This window comes from Ceratotherium simum, chromosome 38, assembly GCF_057802395.1.
Source record: "Ceratotherium simum simum isolate JZ-2026a chromosome 38, ASM5780239v1, whole genome shotgun sequence".
Lineage (NCBI taxonomy): Eukaryota > Metazoa > Chordata > Mammalia > Perissodactyla > Rhinocerotidae > Ceratotherium > Ceratotherium simum.
In genome coordinates this window covers 9,748,886-9,768,787 of record NC_141937.1, presented here as the reverse complement: position 1 = coordinate 9,768,787, position 19,902 = coordinate 9,748,886, and the positions used below count along the sequence as shown (strand labels likewise).

At 40.2% G+C, this 19,902-nt stretch overlaps 1 protein-coding gene across 1 annotated transcript in view; it reads left to right on the top strand.

Moving 5' to 3' along the window:
• Nucleotides 1–19,902, top strand: part of TULP4 (TUB like protein 4) — a 233,672-nt gene that overhangs the window by 144,176 nt on the left and 69,594 nt on the right. Inside the window, exons 3-4 of the mRNA XM_087425088.1 lie at nucleotides 3,916–4,044; nucleotides 15,433–15,594. Coding sequence (XP_087281214.1) covers nucleotides 3,916–4,044; nucleotides 15,433–15,594 — 291 coding nt within the window. The remainder of the gene's footprint in view (nucleotides 1–3,915; nucleotides 4,045–15,432; nucleotides 15,595–19,902) is intronic.

Below are 19,902 nucleotides of genomic sequence, written 5' to 3'. Positions count from 1 at the left end.
TTGGTAATACTGATTGTTCACTGAGGTGGTTTCCTGTATATTTCTATAAAATATAAATTGTACTTATATCTGTCAACACCATTTGAAGGATTCCTGCTCCAAAAGATGAACATCCTTGAGATGGGTTGACTGACACTTGTTTTGTTCTGCCTAAAAATAGCTCTGAGTGTAGGAAGGGAAGTGACTTATTTAGAGCATTAGACTACAATCCAAATAGGCTTTCAGGGCTGGCCCCATGGCTTGGCGGTTAAGTGCGCGTGCTCCGCTGCTGGCAGCCCGGGTTTAGATCCCGGGCACGCACCGACGCACCGCTTCTCCGGCCATGCTGAGGCCGCGTCCCACATACAGCAACTGGAAGGATGTGCAGCTATGACATACAGCTATCTACTGGGGCTTTGGGGGAAAAAATAAATAAATAAATTTAAAAAAACCAAACAAATAGGCTTTCAGACCTGCCCTATATTTGTAGTGTAGATTTCTCTACCTTTAATAGTCCTCAATAAATACTTACTGATAACAATAACTGTAAAATGATAGAATGTCTTATATTGGAGAGGGTGACAGGCTAGCATTTTTTTGGGTAATCAAAGACCTAGGTCAAAACTTAGCTTATCCTCTGTCTTGTTAGTAAAAGAACACACCCTTCAGCTACCACCCAAACGCTGAAGGTCTTTGGTACCCAGATTAAACGAGAGCCCTATTTTCCTTTAAAAGGGAAAGAAAGCTCTGCCTTAGAATCCTGAGCAGATGCTTAGCACCCTGCCACACTATTTGGGCGACTGGGAACCCAGCTGGCCCCCTGGTTGGTAATTCCTCAACGCTGTGGTATGTCCTAACGTTGCCAAATAACTGGAAAGATTTGGAGAACAGGAAATAAGCTGCTTGGGAGATAAGGCGGGTAGCTACGAATTGTAGACAAGAGAGGAAATGAGAATTCTAACCCAGGGAAACAGCGTTAGCAGTTTGACTTTATTTTGAAGCCAAGAATCATTGGAGAGATTTCTTTCTCTAATTTACCTACCTATTTAGTTATGCCGGTTAGAAGTCACAGCAAAGTCTGTGAACAGGGACTCCCTTTCTCTTTACTGCTGCATCTCAACTGGTCAAGAATTACAAAAAGATGAAATTGAGTCTGGAAACTTTTTGTTTATCCAACAACTACTACTGTGTGGTCATAAGACCAAGAAATCTTTGACACTATAAAATATGTTTTGTCTCTGCTCTTTTGTGTTTGTGTCATGCTATGACTAGGCAGGCTGTTTTCATGAAGAAGAGAGGTTTGTTATTGATGTTAACTAAATATGCGGCCACACATGGCAGTGGATGTTAAAGGCAAAAAGTCAAAAGTACAGAAAATGTGACTAACCTCTCTTCTCTGAAATATGACACCTTGTCATCAAATACCATTTTATAATGGAGGTCACAGTAGATAATGTTCACCGTGTTAACGTAAGGAAATAATTTAAAAACTGATCAGTCATGAATATCGTGTTCTTATTTGTCATTTTCTTTCCTCTGGTAGCCATTCTGAGATCCATTACTGATTGTGGGGTTAAATGATTGATGTGTCTTTAGGGACCAAATTGTAACTGTGGGCACGTTCGTGGGTTCCAGTGCTCAGCCCCTATCATCGTTGGATCTGAAAGTAGTTTATGAAGTTGGCTTTGGTTCACCATTTGGAAATTCTAAATCTTATGACACATTCAGTGTCATTTAAAGACTTTTGTCATTGGCTTGACTATTTTTAAAAATTAGATCAGTAATTTAAATAGAGAATTTTAAAAACTAGACTTGAAAAAATGAATCTGGATTTGTTGCCCCCATCCACCTGTATTGAGGCCCCTCGTGTGTATGTTCGCAACTCGATAATTGCGTAGAGAGCACTATCTTGTGTCTGTTTGGTGAACCAAACCCCACGGGGACAACAATGTCTTAATCTCTGTCCCCGGCACCTAACAGTTTATAATAGGCAGGCAGGCAGTATTGCTGTTGTTAAAATGCCTTTGGGAGTTGAAAATAACTTACTGGAAATAGTGTCCGATAACCTTTTATAGTTCAAAGATATAATTGAATAGGGATCATAACTTCTAATTAGGTATTCCTGTTTGGCACAATACGTTCAAAATTACTGTGTGTCGGTATTCAGAGACAAGCATGCCCTTGTGCCTCTCCTCCTGCGGCACAGCTCAGCGGGGAGGCGTGCACGTAAACCCATAGTTAGAGTGGATGGCGTAAGTGCCGCACGTGCAGAGCTGGGACCAGAGTGAGGCAGGCAGTCTCGGCAGAGGGATGGAGCTCGATGGGGCTGCTGGGAGTTGAGGCGCCGCCTCCAGGGAATTTGACTTTGGTATGGGAGCCATCAACTGGGTTAGATTTGTCTAGTGGTTGCCAGATCTCAAAACATTTGCCACTTCACAGCTCTCTTTGATTTTTGCGGAGTTTTAAAACAGAGCTACAGTATCCTTACATTTTAAGTGGGTAATAAGTTCCTCTTGGAAAATTTGAGGATTTTATTACGCATCTTGCAACGAGTGCTGATAGCATCAAGTGTGGCGGACCAAGGCTGGCGGCCTCTCCTAGCTCTCCAGTGCCCTAAAAACAAACTTAACAACCTAAAATCAGGTGTGCCCATGGTACAACTTTGAGAGGGGACGGGGCTTCTGTGGTGGTCTGTGGTTTGGACACAGATGGGTGTGAGGAGAGCTGTGGGCATTGCAGAGGTCCTTGACAATTCGTCCTCGGCCTCCTTTGCTATTTTGGAATATAAGTTAGAATTTGGAGACGGTTTACACCGCTGTCACATGTCTAGTTTATTAGAAGTCTTGGGAGGAGAAAGGGATTCAAATCTTTCTTATGAATAGCAGGCATGCTCTTGTGGTTAATGACAGTCCTCGTTTGACTGACACACATCAGCATATGTCCAGGTATCTGTGGATGTTCTGACTCCCAGCTGGACTTTCAACTTCCCGAGGGCAGGGCCCCATCTTCTCCAACTCCCTATTGGTCACGTAGGATCACACGACATGAACCTAGTAAGTATGAGCTAAACGTCTGACCAAACGAATTCATTCGTCGTGATCACCAGCATGTCGCCAGTCAGGCGACACTCGGGGAACATTCACCACAGCGAATGTGGGATGTTGGTTTTGTGGCTCATGGGCTCCCAGGACCACTTCATAGCCTCAGGCTCCTCGGGCATTTACGTAATTCCACAAACCACCTACTGGAAGGTCCATCTTTTAGATGAAGAAGTGATAGTTGAGAAAGATGAAAATGATTTGTCCAGGTTCAGAATTTTTCAAGTTTAAGTTCTTACACTCACAAATTTTGAAGCTTATAATTTCTTCATATTTCCTCTGTAATAAATCCTAAACAACTTAGATATTTCAATTGTGTATTTTTTCCAAGTTGGCCATATTTAGATGCTGAACTATTCAGACATAAGATAGTCGAGAAAATTTCACTTCAGGAGGGAAATGAAGATGAGTAGTTCCTACCTTTTCCTCTTTCTTTACTAAATAAATAATACCCTGATTCAAATACATAATAGATTTTGGGAAGTCGCTTTCCCGCCACGCAGGACTGTCAGATGAGAGGTCCTTGCACTTGCTTGAGGCAGGGCTGGGTCCAGATGGGCTCTCTGTTTCAATAGCGATGGGCATTTTCATACCGTGATATATCGTTTGCTCAGGTGTCTGCTGTTTGTCAGGAAGCCATGTCATGGGGGCCCTGGTTCCCTGTGACGCTGCCACGTGTGGGCTGTGCCCTCTCCCCTCCGCTAATCCCCACATCCTCCCCCAGTTGTTTCCTTTGATCACGCATTCTGTTTAGTTCTGAATTCTGCTCTCTTCGTAGACATACTCCTGGCCCTCTGGTTCATTCCCTGTGGTGAATCTCTCCTCGGTTGTTTTCCAGGTTGTGCTGGTGAGGTGGAATGAGCCATACCAGAAGCTGGCCACGTGTGACGCAGATGGAGGGATATTTGTGTGGATTCAGTACGAGGGGAGGTGGTCTGTGGAGCTGGTCAACGACCGAGGGGCTCAGGTGAGTGGGCCGGAACCTCTCCCAGTGAAGGACTGCTGGAGAGACAGTGCAGACCACCCCCTCCAGGGCAAATGAACACTTTCCAGAGATAGGTGGAGTCGAAACAAACAAAACTGGAATCCTGCTTTTCTTTCCTCTTCAGTATATCACTTGATAAAAAGAGAAAGATCATATTTCCCTCTCTTCAACTCTGCTACTGTTGTGTGAACTCTCCAAGTTTTAAGCTTTAATTAAATCTGTGAAATCATTTTTTTACCATTCAGTGTTGTGATTACATGTTAAATTTGGATCCTCTGAAGTGCTTCTGGAATATCACTTTTTTGCTCCCTTTTAAAAGGTGTTTTCCCTGTGCTGTGATCTTCATAGTTCTCTCACAGGGAGCTCCACATGACTGTTTCACACAACCTACCCAGCAAGCTGAGTTTTTAACACTCTCTTCCATCAGGTTTCAATTAGCGTAGCCACCTGTTGTCATCCCTCAGCTCTTCCTTTCTGATACCAATTTGTCTTCGCTCTGAGGAAAACAATTGCTCCAGGGACTCCCTGCTGAGCTGTGCTGTTTTTAAACCGGTCCACGGATTCTTCTGGCTCATGGTACTGCTCTAGCCCTTCCTCCCAGGTGAGGGTGGGCTGCATGGAGCTCCTCTTCTCATGCGTTTAAGGACATATGTCCCATCCCAGGGGGTTGACAGAATTTTGGCTTCAAAACTGAGTCCTCAGGGGACCTCTATTGATGAGAGATTTCTTAGACTGTTTTAACTCTCCAGGGAGGGTTTCCATGTGACTGCCTTTCTATACATTTCTAAGAAAATGGATTCTCACCCTCTTTTCTCCCATCTGTTTCTTCAATAAGTTATAAGCTCTCCAAATTTGAAAGCTACAGACCAGTGAAGTGACAAAAATTACAAGGAATGAAGATGTTGTTACCTGCCGTCAAGTCAGCTCTGACTCCTGGTGACCCTATGAATGAGCGACGTCCACAGTGTCCCCTCCTCAACAGTCTTCCTCGGTTCCTGTAGACTTGTGCCTGTGGCTTCCTTTATGGAGTCAATTCATCTTCTATTTGATCTTCCTCTTTTCCTGCTGCCTTCTGCTTTTCCCAGCATTATTGTCTTTTGCAAAGAATCCTGCCTTCTCATGATATGCCCAAAGTAGGACAGCTTCAGTTTTATCACTTTTGCCTCCAGCGATAGTTCAGGCCTAATTTGCTCTAGGACCCACTTGTTCATCTTTCTGGCAGTCCACGGTATCCACAGAGCTCTCCTCCAACCCCATGTTTCAAATGAATCCGTTATTTTCCTGTCAGCCTTCTTCACTATCTGGCTTTCTCACCCATACATAGTAATTGGGAATATGAGGGTGTGGATAATCTTGGCCTTAGTCTCTAAGACATTTCTTTATGCTTGATGATCTTTCCTAATTCTTTCATTGCTGCCCTTCCCAGTCTCAGTCTTCTCGTGATTTCTTGGCAGCGGTCTCCATCTAAATTGATGACTGAACCATCATTAGCAGTTACTGTTAGGCTGATGGTCTTTGTAAGACATCATCACAGCAGACAAACCTACTTCTGGTTAAAAACAGAACATTCTTTTTCTATGAGTTTATTTATTTGGTAGGGTAAATGTGGTAATTTTGATTGACTCTGAAAAGACCTTATTGGTTTCCTGTGTACCTCCATGGAGTGACAAAGGGAGAGGAAGAGCCTACTCCATGACTACTAACCAGCCTTCTGGAAACAGAGCCGCAGATGTGGAAGTCTCCATGCCCCTGAGAAGTTCATGTCACCCAGAGGGTGGATGTTGTGGTCAAGAGCATGAACTCTGGAGTTGGACCACACAAGCCAGGAATCTCACTCCATGGCTTTTTCTTTTTTTTTTTTTTTTTTGTGAACAAGATCAGCCCTGAGCTAACATCCATTGCCACTCCTCCTCTTTTTGCTGAGGAAGACTGGCCCTGGGCTAACATCCGTGCCCATCTTCCTCCACTTTATATGGAACGCCACCACAGCATGGCTTAACAAGCAGTGCGTCGGTACGCGCCCAGGATCCGAACCCGGGCCACCAGCAGCGGAGCGCATGTACTTAACCACTGCACCACCAGGCCGGCCCCTCATTCCGTGGCTTCTTACTAAGAGGTCCTTAGCTTCTCTGTGCCTCCGCTTCCTCATCTGTAACATAGGAACTCCAATGGTACCTGCCTCTGCGGGTCACTAGGAGGATTAAATTAGATTAAATGTGCAAAGTGCACATGATAGTTGTCACCACGTATTGTTTTAGTGCCTGTAGTATTATGAGGTACTGCCACCTCCTATCCCCCGACCACAGAGGGTACCTGCCCTTAAGTAGTAGCCGTAATGTCATTGCCAAAGACCAGTTTCAGGCTTTGAGGCGGCAACTCTTCATGGCTTTCTGTAAAGTGGAGACTCCTCTGAATTTGCCGATAAGGGTCTCTAAAATGCCGTAATTCTCCCATCCACCAAAGTGTGAACTCTTTTCCCTAGAAAGGCCCAGGGACCCGGTGAAACGTGTCTTTAGACTTTGGGCAGCAAGAGGTCTTGCAAGCACATTACTCAGAGAAAGACGGTGAAGGGAGCTAGGACAGATGCCCACTCAGTGCTCGGCTTTTTTATGTATTATCTCCCGTCTCAACAGGAACCCTGTTCGGAAGATATCGTTATTCCCGGTTAATGGAAGAAAAAACCCAGGTCAGGAGGTTGAGTAACTTGCCCGAGGAAGTTCAGGGGTGGTAAAGCCAGAATCTGAACCTAGGTTTGAGTCCAAAACGCTCTGCCACACTGTCTTGTTGCCAGACAAGACAGTGTTTTCTCTTTTCACAGAAATGCATGTACTCGTAGTATATCCAGAAGAGCTCAGACTTCACTACTGTTAGAGGGCCCAGCCCCACAGCCAAGTGGAGCTGCCACCACACCATTTTCCCCTGACGCAGCCTCTCTGAGGAGGGAACCTTCTGTCATCTCCATGTAACAACTGTGTGGTCTCCACCACTGCCACATCCCTGAGCTTTTCACTGAGAGTTGGCACAAAAAAGCATGTTAGAAACCAGAAAGGGAAGGTGAATTCAGACCTGGAGGTGAATGAGCTTACATGGACCATAGAACATTTGGAAGGACCTAGAATCTCACAAATGCCTGTGCCTGCCAGGTTCAACCAAAGTAATTGCTGTGTCTTGTGATCTGATCCAGATTTTTGTATAATTTTGCTCTTTGGAACTCTCATTCTGCAAACCTCAGGACCCACTGAGCAGTTGTCATCATTAAATGCTTGCATTTTGGGGAGATTTGGTTGCTTTTAATTGTGTTGGAGTCAGATCTTATTGAGTAAAAAAACATCACGTACTGGTGATGATGAATCAGTGGTCCAAGGAGTGGGGGCTCTGTGCACTTGAAACGGTATCTGGTGGGAGGAGGGACAGTTTTGTGGCTTGGAGGAGGAGCATCTTTGAAATCTGCTCAGAGAAAAATAATACTTTTTAGAAGAAATGAGAGTAATCCTTGTGATATAGCATGCCTTTCATTGTCACAAAGTAATCAAACATTTGACAAAAGCCAAGTGATGCTTTAACAGTTTCTTTTTCAGGAAATGATTATGGGTCTTTTATTTCAAAAATGAGTCTGGAACAGTGCATACATTGTTTTACAGTCCTAGTCACCCAGGGCGGCTGTGCCAGGCACAGGCATTGGACAGTCTGATGAAAAGCTGCCTCGGGCAGTGGGCCGTCCGGGCTGCTGCTCGGCTTAAGTTAACCATGTGAGTGCACGCTCTCAGTGCAGCAAGAACACTGCAGCCCTCTGCAAAGAAGGACAACCAGAAGGGGGCTTTCTGCTCATTTTCTTTACAACCTTGCGCAGTCAGTTCCCCTGTTTTTGTTTTTCCAATTGTGATATATTCTTATCCCTCTATGCTGACCTAATTTAATAAACCCAAGTAGTTCATGTAAACATCCAATATTATCATTTTTTGTGGCTATAAGTTTGGTGGAGGCTCAGAGAAGCTTCTCTTCACTGGCTATACATTTTAGCTCTCTAGTAAGATGATTTTCCTTTTGGTACAAATCTTTTCCAAGATAAATGAATTAAAATACATGGAAATAAGTAGCATTATCTTTGCAAAATGAAAGCACTTTTAAATTTTATTGCAGAATTAATGTGTTGTCTCTAAAAAATGTTTTGGTTCTTAAGAAAAACTAGATAGTGTAATTGGTTGAAACATAAGGTCAGTGCAACCAAAGTTCCGAGTTTACCTAAGCAGACCGCTCCTCTCAGTAACCTCAGACCCGCTGTGCAAAGCCGTCTCACAAACCCTGCCATTGTCATGACAGAGACACGCTGACCACTCGGCATAAACCCGTAATGCCTGCTGGGAAAACAGCAAAAAGTTCATGTCCTTTTGGTGTTTGTTCTTTTGTTTTATTGTTATCTGAAATGTGATATATCCAGTAATCTCACAGATTTTAAAGAAAGTTGAACATTTCCAAGTGTAAGCAACCTAAAACAATTTTATGAATGAAAAGTTGGACATAACTATAGATAAGTAGAAATTACAAGGTCATGAAAGGTTATTAAAAGATGCCTAGGTAATTCAATGGGAAAAATAGTCTTTTATTGAGATATAATTGACATATTAATTAATTTCAGGTGTACCACATAACAATTCGATACTTGTATATATTATGAAATGATCACCCACACTAAATCTAGTTAACATCCAAGGAGTAGTCTTTTTGACAAATGGTGCTGAAACAACTGAATATCTGTATTAAAAAAAAATAAAAAGAACCTTGATTCTTACCTCATACCCTGCATAAAAGTTAACTGTAAATGAATCATAGACAAAAATATAAAAGCCAAACGTCTTCTGGAAACTTTGGGTTTGCAACCTTGGGTGAGGTAAAGATTCCTTGGATTAGACACAAAAAGTATGAACCATAAAAGAAAAAAATTGATATTGGACTTCTTCAAAAGAGGTTAGATATGATATTAAAAACATAAAAGGAGGGAGGAGGGGAGTTAAAGAGTAGAGCTTTCAGACAGAGGTCAAACTAAAGTGACCATCAATTCTGTATAGAAGAAGTAAGGAACAGAGAAGGACTACTAAAACACTGAGGAAAAAAAAAAAAGTTAAAAAATGGCAGTAAATACATACTTATCAATAGCTACTTTAAACGTCAATGGACTAAATGCTCCAATTAAAAGGCATAGGGTGGCTGACTGGATAAAAAAACAAGACCCATATATATGCTGCATACAAGAGACACACTTCAGACCTAAAGACACTCACAAACTGAAAGTGAAGGGATGGAAAAAGATACTCCACGCAAATGGCAATGAAAAGAAAGCTGGGGTAGCAGTACTCATATCAGACAAAATAGACTTTAAAACAAAAACTGTAAAAAGAGACAAAGATGGGCATTACATAATGATCAAGGGAACAATCCAACAAGAGGATGTAACACTTGTAAATATCTATGCACCCAATGTAGGTGCACCCAAATATATAAAGCAATTATTAACAGACATAAAAACAGAAATAGACAGTAACACAATAATAGTAGGGGACTTTAACACTCCACTTACACCAACGGATAGATCATCCAAACAGAAGATCAATAAGGAAACATTGGCCTTAAATGACACACTAGAACAGATGGACCTAGTAGATATATACAGAGCATTCCATCCAAAAACCAAAGAATACACGTTCTTTTCAAATGCACATGGAACATTCTCCAGGATTGATCACATATTAGGCCACAAAACAAGTCTCCATAAATTTAAGAAGATTGAAATAATACCAAGCATCTTTTCTGATCACAACGGTATGAAACTAGAAATCAACTATAGGAAGCAAATCAGAAAAGCCACAAATACATGGAGATTAAACAAAATGCTACTGAACAACGACTGGGTTAATGAAGAAATCAAAGAAGAAATCAAAAAATACCTGGAGACAAATGAAAATGAAAATACGACATGCCAGAATTTATGGGATACAGCAAAAGAGGTTCTAAGAGGGAAGTTTATAGCGATACAGGCCTATCTCAACAAACAAGAAAAATCTCAAATAAACAATCTAACAATGCACCTAAAGGAACTGGAAAAAGAAGAACAAACAAAGCCCCGAATCAGTAGAAGAAGGGAAATAATAAAAATCAGAGCAAAAATACATGAGATAGAGACCAAAAACACGAGAAAAAATTAAAAAAAACAAGAGCTGNTTCTTTGAANAGATCAACAAAATTGACAAACCTTTNGCTAGACTCAACAAGAAGAAAAGAGAGAAGGCACAAATAAGTAAAATCAGAAATGAAAGAGGAGAGGTTACAACAGACACCTCAGAAATACAAAAGATTATAAGAGAATACTATGAAAAGCTATATGCCAACCAATTTGACAATCTGGAAGAAATGGATAAATTCTTAGACTCATACAACCTTCCAAAACTGGATCAAGAAGAAGTAGAGAATTTGAATAGACCAATCACCAGTAAGGAGATCGAAACAGTAATCAAAAACCTCCCCAAAAATAAAAGTCCAGGACCAGACGGCTTCCCTGTTGAATTCTACCAAACATTCAAAGAAGACTTAATACCTATCCTTCTCAAACTCTTCCAAAAAATTGAGGAGGGGGGGAAGCTCCCTAACTCATTCTACGAAGCTGACATTACCCTGATACCAAAACCAGACAAGGACAACACAAAAAAAGAAAATTACACGCCAATATCACTGATGAACATCGATGCAAAAATCCTCAACAAAATACTAGCAAATCGCATACAACAATACGTTAAGAAGATTATACACCATGATCAAGTGGGATTTATTCCAGGTATGCAGGGATGGTTTAACATTCGCAAATCAATCAACGTAATACACCACATTAATAAAATGAAGAACAAAAATCACATGATCATCTCAATAGATGCAGAGAAAGCATTTGACAAGATACAGCATCCATTTATGATAAAAACTCTGAATAAAATGGGTATAGAAAGAAAGTACCTCAACATAATAAAGACCATATATGAGAAACCCACAGCTAATATCATCCTCAATGGTGAAAAACTGAACAGTATCCCTCTAAGAACAGGAACCAGACAAGGATGCCCACTGTCACCACTCCTATTTAACATAGTATTGGAAGTCCTAGCCAGAGCAATCAGGCAAGAGAAAGAAATAAAAGGGATCCAAATTGGAAAGGAAGAAGTGAAACTGTCACTATTTGCAGATGACATGATTTTATATATAGAAAACCCTAAAGAATCCACCAGAAAACTTTTAGAAGTAATAAACGAATATGGTAAAGTTGCAGGATACAAAATCAACATACAAAAATCAGTTGCATTTCTGTACACTAACAACGAAGTAGCAGAAAGAGAAATTAAGAATACCATCCCATTTACAATTGCAACAAAAAGAATAAAATACCTAGGAATAAACTTAACGAAAGAGGTGAAAGATCTGTACACCGAAAACTATAAAACATTTCTGAAAGAAATTGAAGAAGACACAAAGAAATGGAAAGATAGTCCATGCTCTTGGATTGGAAGAATTAACATAGTTAAGATGTCCATACTTCCTAAAGCCATCTATAGATTCAATGCAATCCCTATCAAAGTTCCAACCACATTTTTCACAGAAATAGAACAAAGAATCCTAAAATTTATATGGAACAACAAAAGACCCCGAATAGCTAAAGGAATCCTGAGAAAAAAGAACAAAGCTGGAGGTATCACACTCCCTGATTTCAAAATATACTACAAAGCTGTAGTAACCAAAACAGCATGGTACTGGCACAAAAACAGACACACAGATCAATGGAATAGAATCGAAAGCCCAGAAATAAACCCACACATCTATGGACAGCTAATCTTTGACAAAAGAGCCAAGAACATACAATGGGGAAAAGAAAGTCTCTTCAACAAATGGTGTTGGGAAAACTGGATAGCCATATGCAAAAAATGAAAGTAGACCCTTACCTTACACCATATACAAAAATTAACTCCAAATGGATTAAAGACTTGAATGTAAGACCTGAAACTGTGAAACTTCTAGAAGAAAACATAGGCAGTACGCTCTTCGACATCAGTCTTAGCAACATCTTCTCAAACACCACGTCTGACCGGGCAAGAGAAACAATAGAAAAAATAAACAAATGGGACTACATCAAACTAAAAAGCTTCTGCACAGCAAAGGAAACCATCAACAAAACGAAAAGACAACCTAACAATTGGGAGAATATATTTGCAAACCATACTTCTGATAAGGGCTTAATCTCCAAAATATATAAAGAACTCATGCATCTTACCAACAAAAAAACTACCAACCCAATTAAAAAATGGGCAAAAGACCTGAACAGACATTTCTCCAAAGAAGATATACAGATGGCCAACAGACACATGAAAAGATGTTCAAAATCATTAACTATCAGGGAAATGCAAATCAAAACTACAATGAGATATCACCTCACATCCGTCAGAATGGCTATAATTAACAAGACAGGAAACAACATGTGTTGGAGAGGATGTGGAGAGAAGGGAACTCTCATACACTGCTGGTGGGAGTGCAAACTGGTGCAGCCACTATGGAAAACAGTATGGAGATTCCTCAAAAAATCAAGGATAGAACTACCATATGATCCAGCCATCCCACTGCTGGGTATTTACCCAAAGAACTTAAAAACACCAATTTGTAAAGGTACATGCACCCCTGTGTTCATTGCAGCATTATTCACAATAGCCAAGACTTGGAAGCAACCTAAGTGCCCATCAAGGGACGAATGGATAAAGAAGCTGTGGTATATATACACAATGGAATACTACTCAGCCATAAGAAACGATGAAATCCAGCCATTTGTGACAACATGGATGGACATTGAGGGTACAATGCAAAGTGAAATAAGTCAGAGGGAGAAGGTCAAATACCGTATGATTTCCTTCATTAAGTAGTAGATAATAACAACAATAAACAAACACATAGGGACAGAGATTGGATTGGTGGTTACCAGAGGGGAAGGGAGGAGGGAGGAGGGTGAAAGGGATAATTCGGTACATGTGTGTGGTGATGGGTTGTAATTAGTATTTTGGTGGTGAACATGATGTAATCTATGCAGAAATAGAAGTACAATGATGTACACCTGAAACTTTTACAATGTTATAAACCAATGTTACTGCAATAAACAAAAAATTTAAAAAAAACAAAAAACTTTTCCTCTTTGAAAGATACCATTAAGAAAATGAAAAGGCAAGCCACAGAGTGGGGGAAATTATTTGCAGCACACATATCTGGTAAAGGATTGTATCTAGAATTTTTACAACACAATACGAAGGTCGAAAATTCATATATATCTATTCATTTATATATACACATACACACATATATATTATGTGTGTGTATATATATATATATGAATAGGTGAATATGAATAGATATATGAGTAGATATATATGGCAAGGGATTTGAACAGACGTATCCCAAAAGATGATGTGCAAATTATCGATAAGCACATGAAATGGTGCTCAACATATTAGTCATTGGGGAAATGCAAATTAAAAGCACAACGTCGTACCGCTATATACCTGCTAGAATAGCTAAAGTAAAAAAGACCGACAACACCAAGTGTTGGTGAGGTGTGGACCTACTATACCTCATATGCTGCTGCTGGGAGTATAAAATGGCATAACCACTCTGGAAGAGAGTTTGGTAATTTCTTATGCAGTTAAACATACGGTTACCATGTGACCCAGCAGTTAATTCTGCTCCTAAGCATTTACTCAAGAGAAATGAAACCCTGTGTCTACAAAAAGTCTTGCACATGAATCTTCATAGCACTTTTATAATAGCCAAATACTGGAAGCAACTCAAATGCCCCGAAATTGGGTGGACAAATACATAGTGCTCTATTTATACAATGGAATATTACTCATGTGTAAAAAGGAATGAACTGCTGCATCCAAGACTTCAGAATACTCTCAAAACCATTATACTGAGTAAAAGCAGCCATACACAAAAATGAACATACTATGTAGTTCCATTCTTGCAAAATTCTTGAATAACCAACTAGTGACAGAAATTAGACCACTGGTTGCCTCAGACCAAGGGTGATGGTAGGGGTTGACTGCCAAGGGCAACTTTATTTTATTGTATGTAAATTATACCTCAATAAAGTTGGTTTTTAAAGGATAATAAACTAGCAACAACTACTTGCCAACAATTTTGAAAACTTACATGATATGGACAAATTCCTAAAAAAGAAATAATTTAATAGAACTGACTCAAGAAGAAATAAAAATCTTGAAAGCTTGACTGGTACTAAAACTGTTAAATAAATTGAAGCAATGGTTAAAAATCTTCACACAAAAAAATACAGAGCCAGACGGTCTTACAGGCATGTTGTACCAAACTTTCAAGCAACAGGTCATCCCAGTTTATGCAGATTTCTTCCAGGCAGTGGAAAAAGAGGAACCACTCTCCAACTCATTCTGAGAGGTCAACATAAAACCCTGATAAATCCAGGCAAAGACATTCCAAAAGAGGAAATCACAAGTTTGTTTCATTCGTAAATACAGATATAGAAATTCATTAGCAAATCAACTTCAACTCTGTGTATAAAATACAGTACTTCACCTCTAGGTTGGGCTTCTTCTAGGTGTGCAAGGATAGTAAAATATTGGGAAATCCATAGAAGTAATTCACTGCAATCATAGATTAAAAGAGAAAAAATATGTGATCATTTGAATAAATGCATTTGATAAAACTCACCACCCAAGTATAAGTAATGTTTTCCAGTTAAGTTTTATTTCATTTTGATTGAGGGAATGTTGTTAACAAGACTGAGACAGGTGTGTAATCAGAACCTGAGACCTTTACTGTTTTGATAAGTGACTAGGAGACACTGATGGAGGATCTGCTGCTCACCGTCAGTGGGAGGCTGTAGAACAGTGGCTAAAAGCAAGGACTCTGGAGCCACACAGCCTAGATCATTGGCTCTGCCGCTCACCTGCTGTGTGTGACCCAGGATAAGTTACTTGTCCCCTGTGTCTGTTTCCCCTGTAAAGTGGGCATGATGATACCTCCCCCAGGCAAGGCTTAATGAATTAACGTGTGCAAGGCACTTAGCACCACGCTGACACATGCTTTTCAAATAACGTCTATTATATTATATATTATTGTTATAATACATACATATTTTATAATATATTATATATATTTTTATATATATTATATTGTTTTCTTTAAGGCCATCTCGATCTTAGCCAAAGTTAAGTACATTACCAGGTCTTAGCTAAGTTGGTGACTATATCTAGTCTTTGATAAAAGTGCTTTCCCTTTCAGATTACAGATTGACTCCTTTTGTCTGTGTGTGTCTCAAAGGTGAGTGACTTCACGTGGAGCCACGATGGGACTCAAGCACTTATTTCATATCGAGATGGGTTTGTCCTGGTCGGTTCTGTCAGTGGACAAAGACATTGGTCATCTGAGATCAACTTGGAAAGTCAGATCACATGTGGCATATGGACGCCTGATGACCAGCAGGTAAAGCCTCTTGAATGTGCATGTGCAGTGTTAAAGCCACGTGGGCTGAGGAGGAAGTGAGTTCCATACTGTCACAGAGAAGGGGGTCAGGGGAAGGGGAGCTGCTCAAAAGCCTCTGAAAGAATCAGAAAGGAAAAGAACAGTGAACATGTCCGGGTAAAAATCAAAACAAAAATTTTAAATGACCCATAGATTGGAGAAATGATATTTCCCACCAATATGGTAAACATTGAATTAACATTTTAATTATAGAAAATATTCATACAAATTTACTTTCAAATCTGCATAAATAGCCAGTTGATAAATGGATAATGGTCATAAATAATTCACAAAAGAAATTCAACTAGTCAGCAATCATAGGGTGGAAAAGTATACATTCTTAGGGAAAAAATGCACAGTAGCATAGTGAGGGTGTATTTTCACTTATTAGCAAAAAATAGCAGTAAAATGATACAGATGATTTACTGATTATTGATAAGAGTTCAGTCAAATAAGCGTTCTCCTTCATTGCTGGTGATAATGTGTATTAGACCTTTGGGGAAGCAATTTGGCAGTGTATGTCAAAAGTCTTAAAAATTATCATCCGCTTTAATCTGGTAATGTACTTGAGGAATTTATCTAAAAGAAAAAGAAGAAAATAAAAGTTGTAGTCATTAAAGCATTATTTATGATAGTAAAAATTTGGCAACAGCCTACTTGTCTAAAAACAGGAGAATGGTTAAGTAAACTGTGGTATAACCACTTAAAGGATTATATAGTCATTCAGTAAATTATAGATGGTGGTTACGAAGATGATGGAATAATCTGGCAGAGCTCTTATGGTATAACATTGAGAAAAAAAATTAGGATAAGAAATGGCATTTGTGGTGTGATTACCACATCATAAAACACCCAAAAGGAACCTGTCCACATAGTAAAAAGAACTGGAAGGAAATGAATCAAAATACCACGAGTAGGTTGTTATTTTATGGTGTTGAGCCTCTGGGTCATTTTCTAAAACCTAATTTCAAAACTTTCTTTAATGTGTCTGTTTTACTTTCATAATAAAATAATATGTAATAACCTAATAAAATCATATATCAGTAATTCATGTTTTAAATATAAGGGTTGACTAGTTAAAACCTTTGTAAATGTAAAGCTTGTGTTTTCCAAGTACAGCAGAATCTATAAAATGCCAGAACACTTTATACCAGAGATTTCAGGTTAATACTGGTAAAAGCAAGTAGTATAATACAAAACTCTTTTATTTTTGAACCTTTTTTTTTACTGAATTGCTTTCTTCTTAGTCACTGTTTCACGTTTCCATTTTTTTCAAGTATAAATGGCCAATATTTTTTCTTTCTTCTCAAAATTAGTATTACGAGAATTACAAAAAGATATTCTCAACTCCAAGTTTCTTCCCTCCATCTCCCCCAAAGGCTTCTAATTATCCAGTAGCATATGTGTGTGTCTATATGAAAGATTTGGATTTATTTATGAGAATGTTTTATTTTTGTAGGTTTTTACTGCCCCTAGAGCCTGCTCAGAGAAGTGTGCTGCAGCCCCATAAGTGACCTTGCACTAGCATTTAACCTCCCCCTGCGTCAGTTTCCTCCTCTGTGACAAGGGGTGTGAATTATTTCCTGCCTGATTCCCAGGGCTTTTGTGATGATCAAATGAGGGAACAGATGTGAAAGCACTTAAAAACACGTAAGTGGAAGTCTGGGCTTCACATTCTTCCCTTGCCTGGAGTGATGGAACCCGTAGGCTCATGTCACTGGCCCCCTGATGAGCTTTGCCAGCCAGTGTCCCCAGCAGACAGCACACCTGGAGTGTGACAGGCTCGGGACCCAGAGATGCTAGGGACACAGTGAGTAAAATGCAGCGCCTGCCTGAGTTGCTTGGGGCCGGTGGAGGAGACAGACCCACAAGCATCCTGTACTGTATCCCGGCAGAGTTGCCGAGGTAGCAGACAGCATGGCGTCGTGGGCACAATGGAGCGGAGATGGGCTGCAGCTTCGAAGCCGGGCTGGGGACCTTGGACTCGGCTTCTTAGACCTGTTGGCAGGACGGAGAGCGGCTTTGGCAGGTGGTTGGGCTCCTGGCCCACGGCCTCCCTCCCGATGACTACTTTTACTGGTTCTGTCTTTAGGGCTAATGGGTAGGATTTTGTTCAAGGAAAGTGCTCCACTGCCTTTAAAAAAAGGTTGCAGACCAGTGAAGCAGTGAGAGTCCTTGGAAGAATTTAACACAGAGAAGAGACGTGTGGGAGACTCAGTTGGTCACGTTTCAACTGAGGCGTGGAAAAATAACATTGCTTCCTGCATCTCTGTCCCTCTTTTCTGTCTCTTGCTTGGTTTGAAAATTATTAACGAGAAAAGAGTATGAAGACAACCTAATGTTTGTAATGCAGTGTCCCGAGCTCTTAACGTTGGGAGTCAGTGTTTGAAGCGGCACCTCCTCCATCTCGGGGTGTGGACTGCAGGAGGCCGGCTGTATCTCTTCCCGGCTCCCGAGAACCTCCTTCCCTTAATGTACAGTAAAACAGCCTCCCCACCTCTTGAGATAGTTCTGATCATGATGGGGTTTTAGGCTGCTTCCTGTGAACTTTTAAAAATATAAGCAGTGAGTTTGAAGTCTAGCTATTTTTCTATTTGTCATATATTTTCTTCATTCTAGAGTGGTGATTTATATACCCCTTGGGGGATTATAAAGTAGTTTGAGTATCAGGTGGAAATTGGGAACCATTTCCCTGGAAAAATGTGCACGTATACATACATAGTTATATATATCACTTTGCAGAGAATTTTGGGAGCTCATAGGATTCTGTCCATAGAGTCTCCTCCTTCAAATCCTGATCTAGATATGTTTGGTGTAATCTTCCCCAACTTTCCGTTATGCATGTATTCAAATGTTACAGAAAAGTTGAAAGAATAAACCCTCCTTAAATTCAGCAGCTGACATTTTACCATATTTGTGTGCTCTCTCTTCCTCTTTCCCTGCCTCCCTCCCTCCCTCTCTCTTCACACATGCACACATTTTTGGTAGTCTTGTTTTTGAAAGTAAGTTGTACACATCATGGCACATCACTCCTAGATATTTCAAGATCCGTGTCCTAAGAATAAGGTCATTCTCTCCTACATTGTCTCACCTAGGAAATTAGCAATGGTGTTATCTGGTATCCAGGCTATCTTCGTATTTCCCTGATTGTTACAGGAATGTGTTTTATAGACTTTTTTTTTTTCTTTTTTTGGTATTTGGAACCAAGATCCAGTTTAGTTCATGTATAGAAGTTGGTTGTTATATCTTTAGTCTAGAACAGTTCCTTTTTTTTTTTTTATGACCTTGCCTTTCTGACGAGCTTGGTGTGGTTGCCTTGTAGAATGTTCCCCACTCTGGATCTGTCTGGTTGTTTACTCATAGTATCATTTAACTTCTTCCACTAGCTCCTGTGTTTCTTATGCGCTGGAAGTCAGGTCTAGATTAGAGTTGGATTAAACCATTTTGGTAAGAATGCTTTATAGGCGACATCATGTTATTCTTACTGAACCACGTTAAAAGGTATATGATGTCATGTTATCCCACTATGAGAGTTGCTGAGTTTGATGGAAACTTTGTAAAAACAAAATTGTTTTTCATAGCATGTTTTTAATTTCATCTACACCTATAGCTAATTTTATCAAGTGACGTGTTTCATTTCAGGCTGAAATTTGTCTCCCATTAAATTGCATTAAGGGAATGTGATCCTACCTGGAGTTTGTAGAGTTGGTGAGGACTCTGACTTGGTCTGCTCGGGCTGCCATAATAGAATTCTACTTAATTCTTAAATAAGTAGAGGGGGCTTAAACAACAGACATTTATTACTCCCAGTTCTGGAGGCTGGAAGTTCAAGGTCAGGTGTTGGCAGATTTGGTTTCTCTTGAGGCCATCTTCTTGCTGTCCTCACATCACCTTTTCTCTGTGCTCTCATCCTGGGTGTCTCTTCCCCTTCATATGAGGACACAAGTCCTATTGGATTACAGCCCTACCCTTATGATCTTACTTAACCTTTATTACCTCTCTACAGGCCCTGTCTCCAAATATAGTCACATTAGGGGTTAGGGCTTTAACACATGAATTTTAAGGGGGCACAAACATTAAGTCCATAATAGACTCATAAAAAGTACTTTGAAGGGGTTGGCCTGGTGGCGTAGTGGTTAAGTTCAGTGCAATCTGCTTTGGCGGCCCAGGTTTCTGGGTTAGGATCCTTGGTGCAGACCTACACCACTCATCAAGCTATGCTGTGGCAGTGACCCACATACAAAATAGGGGAAAATTGGCACAGATCTT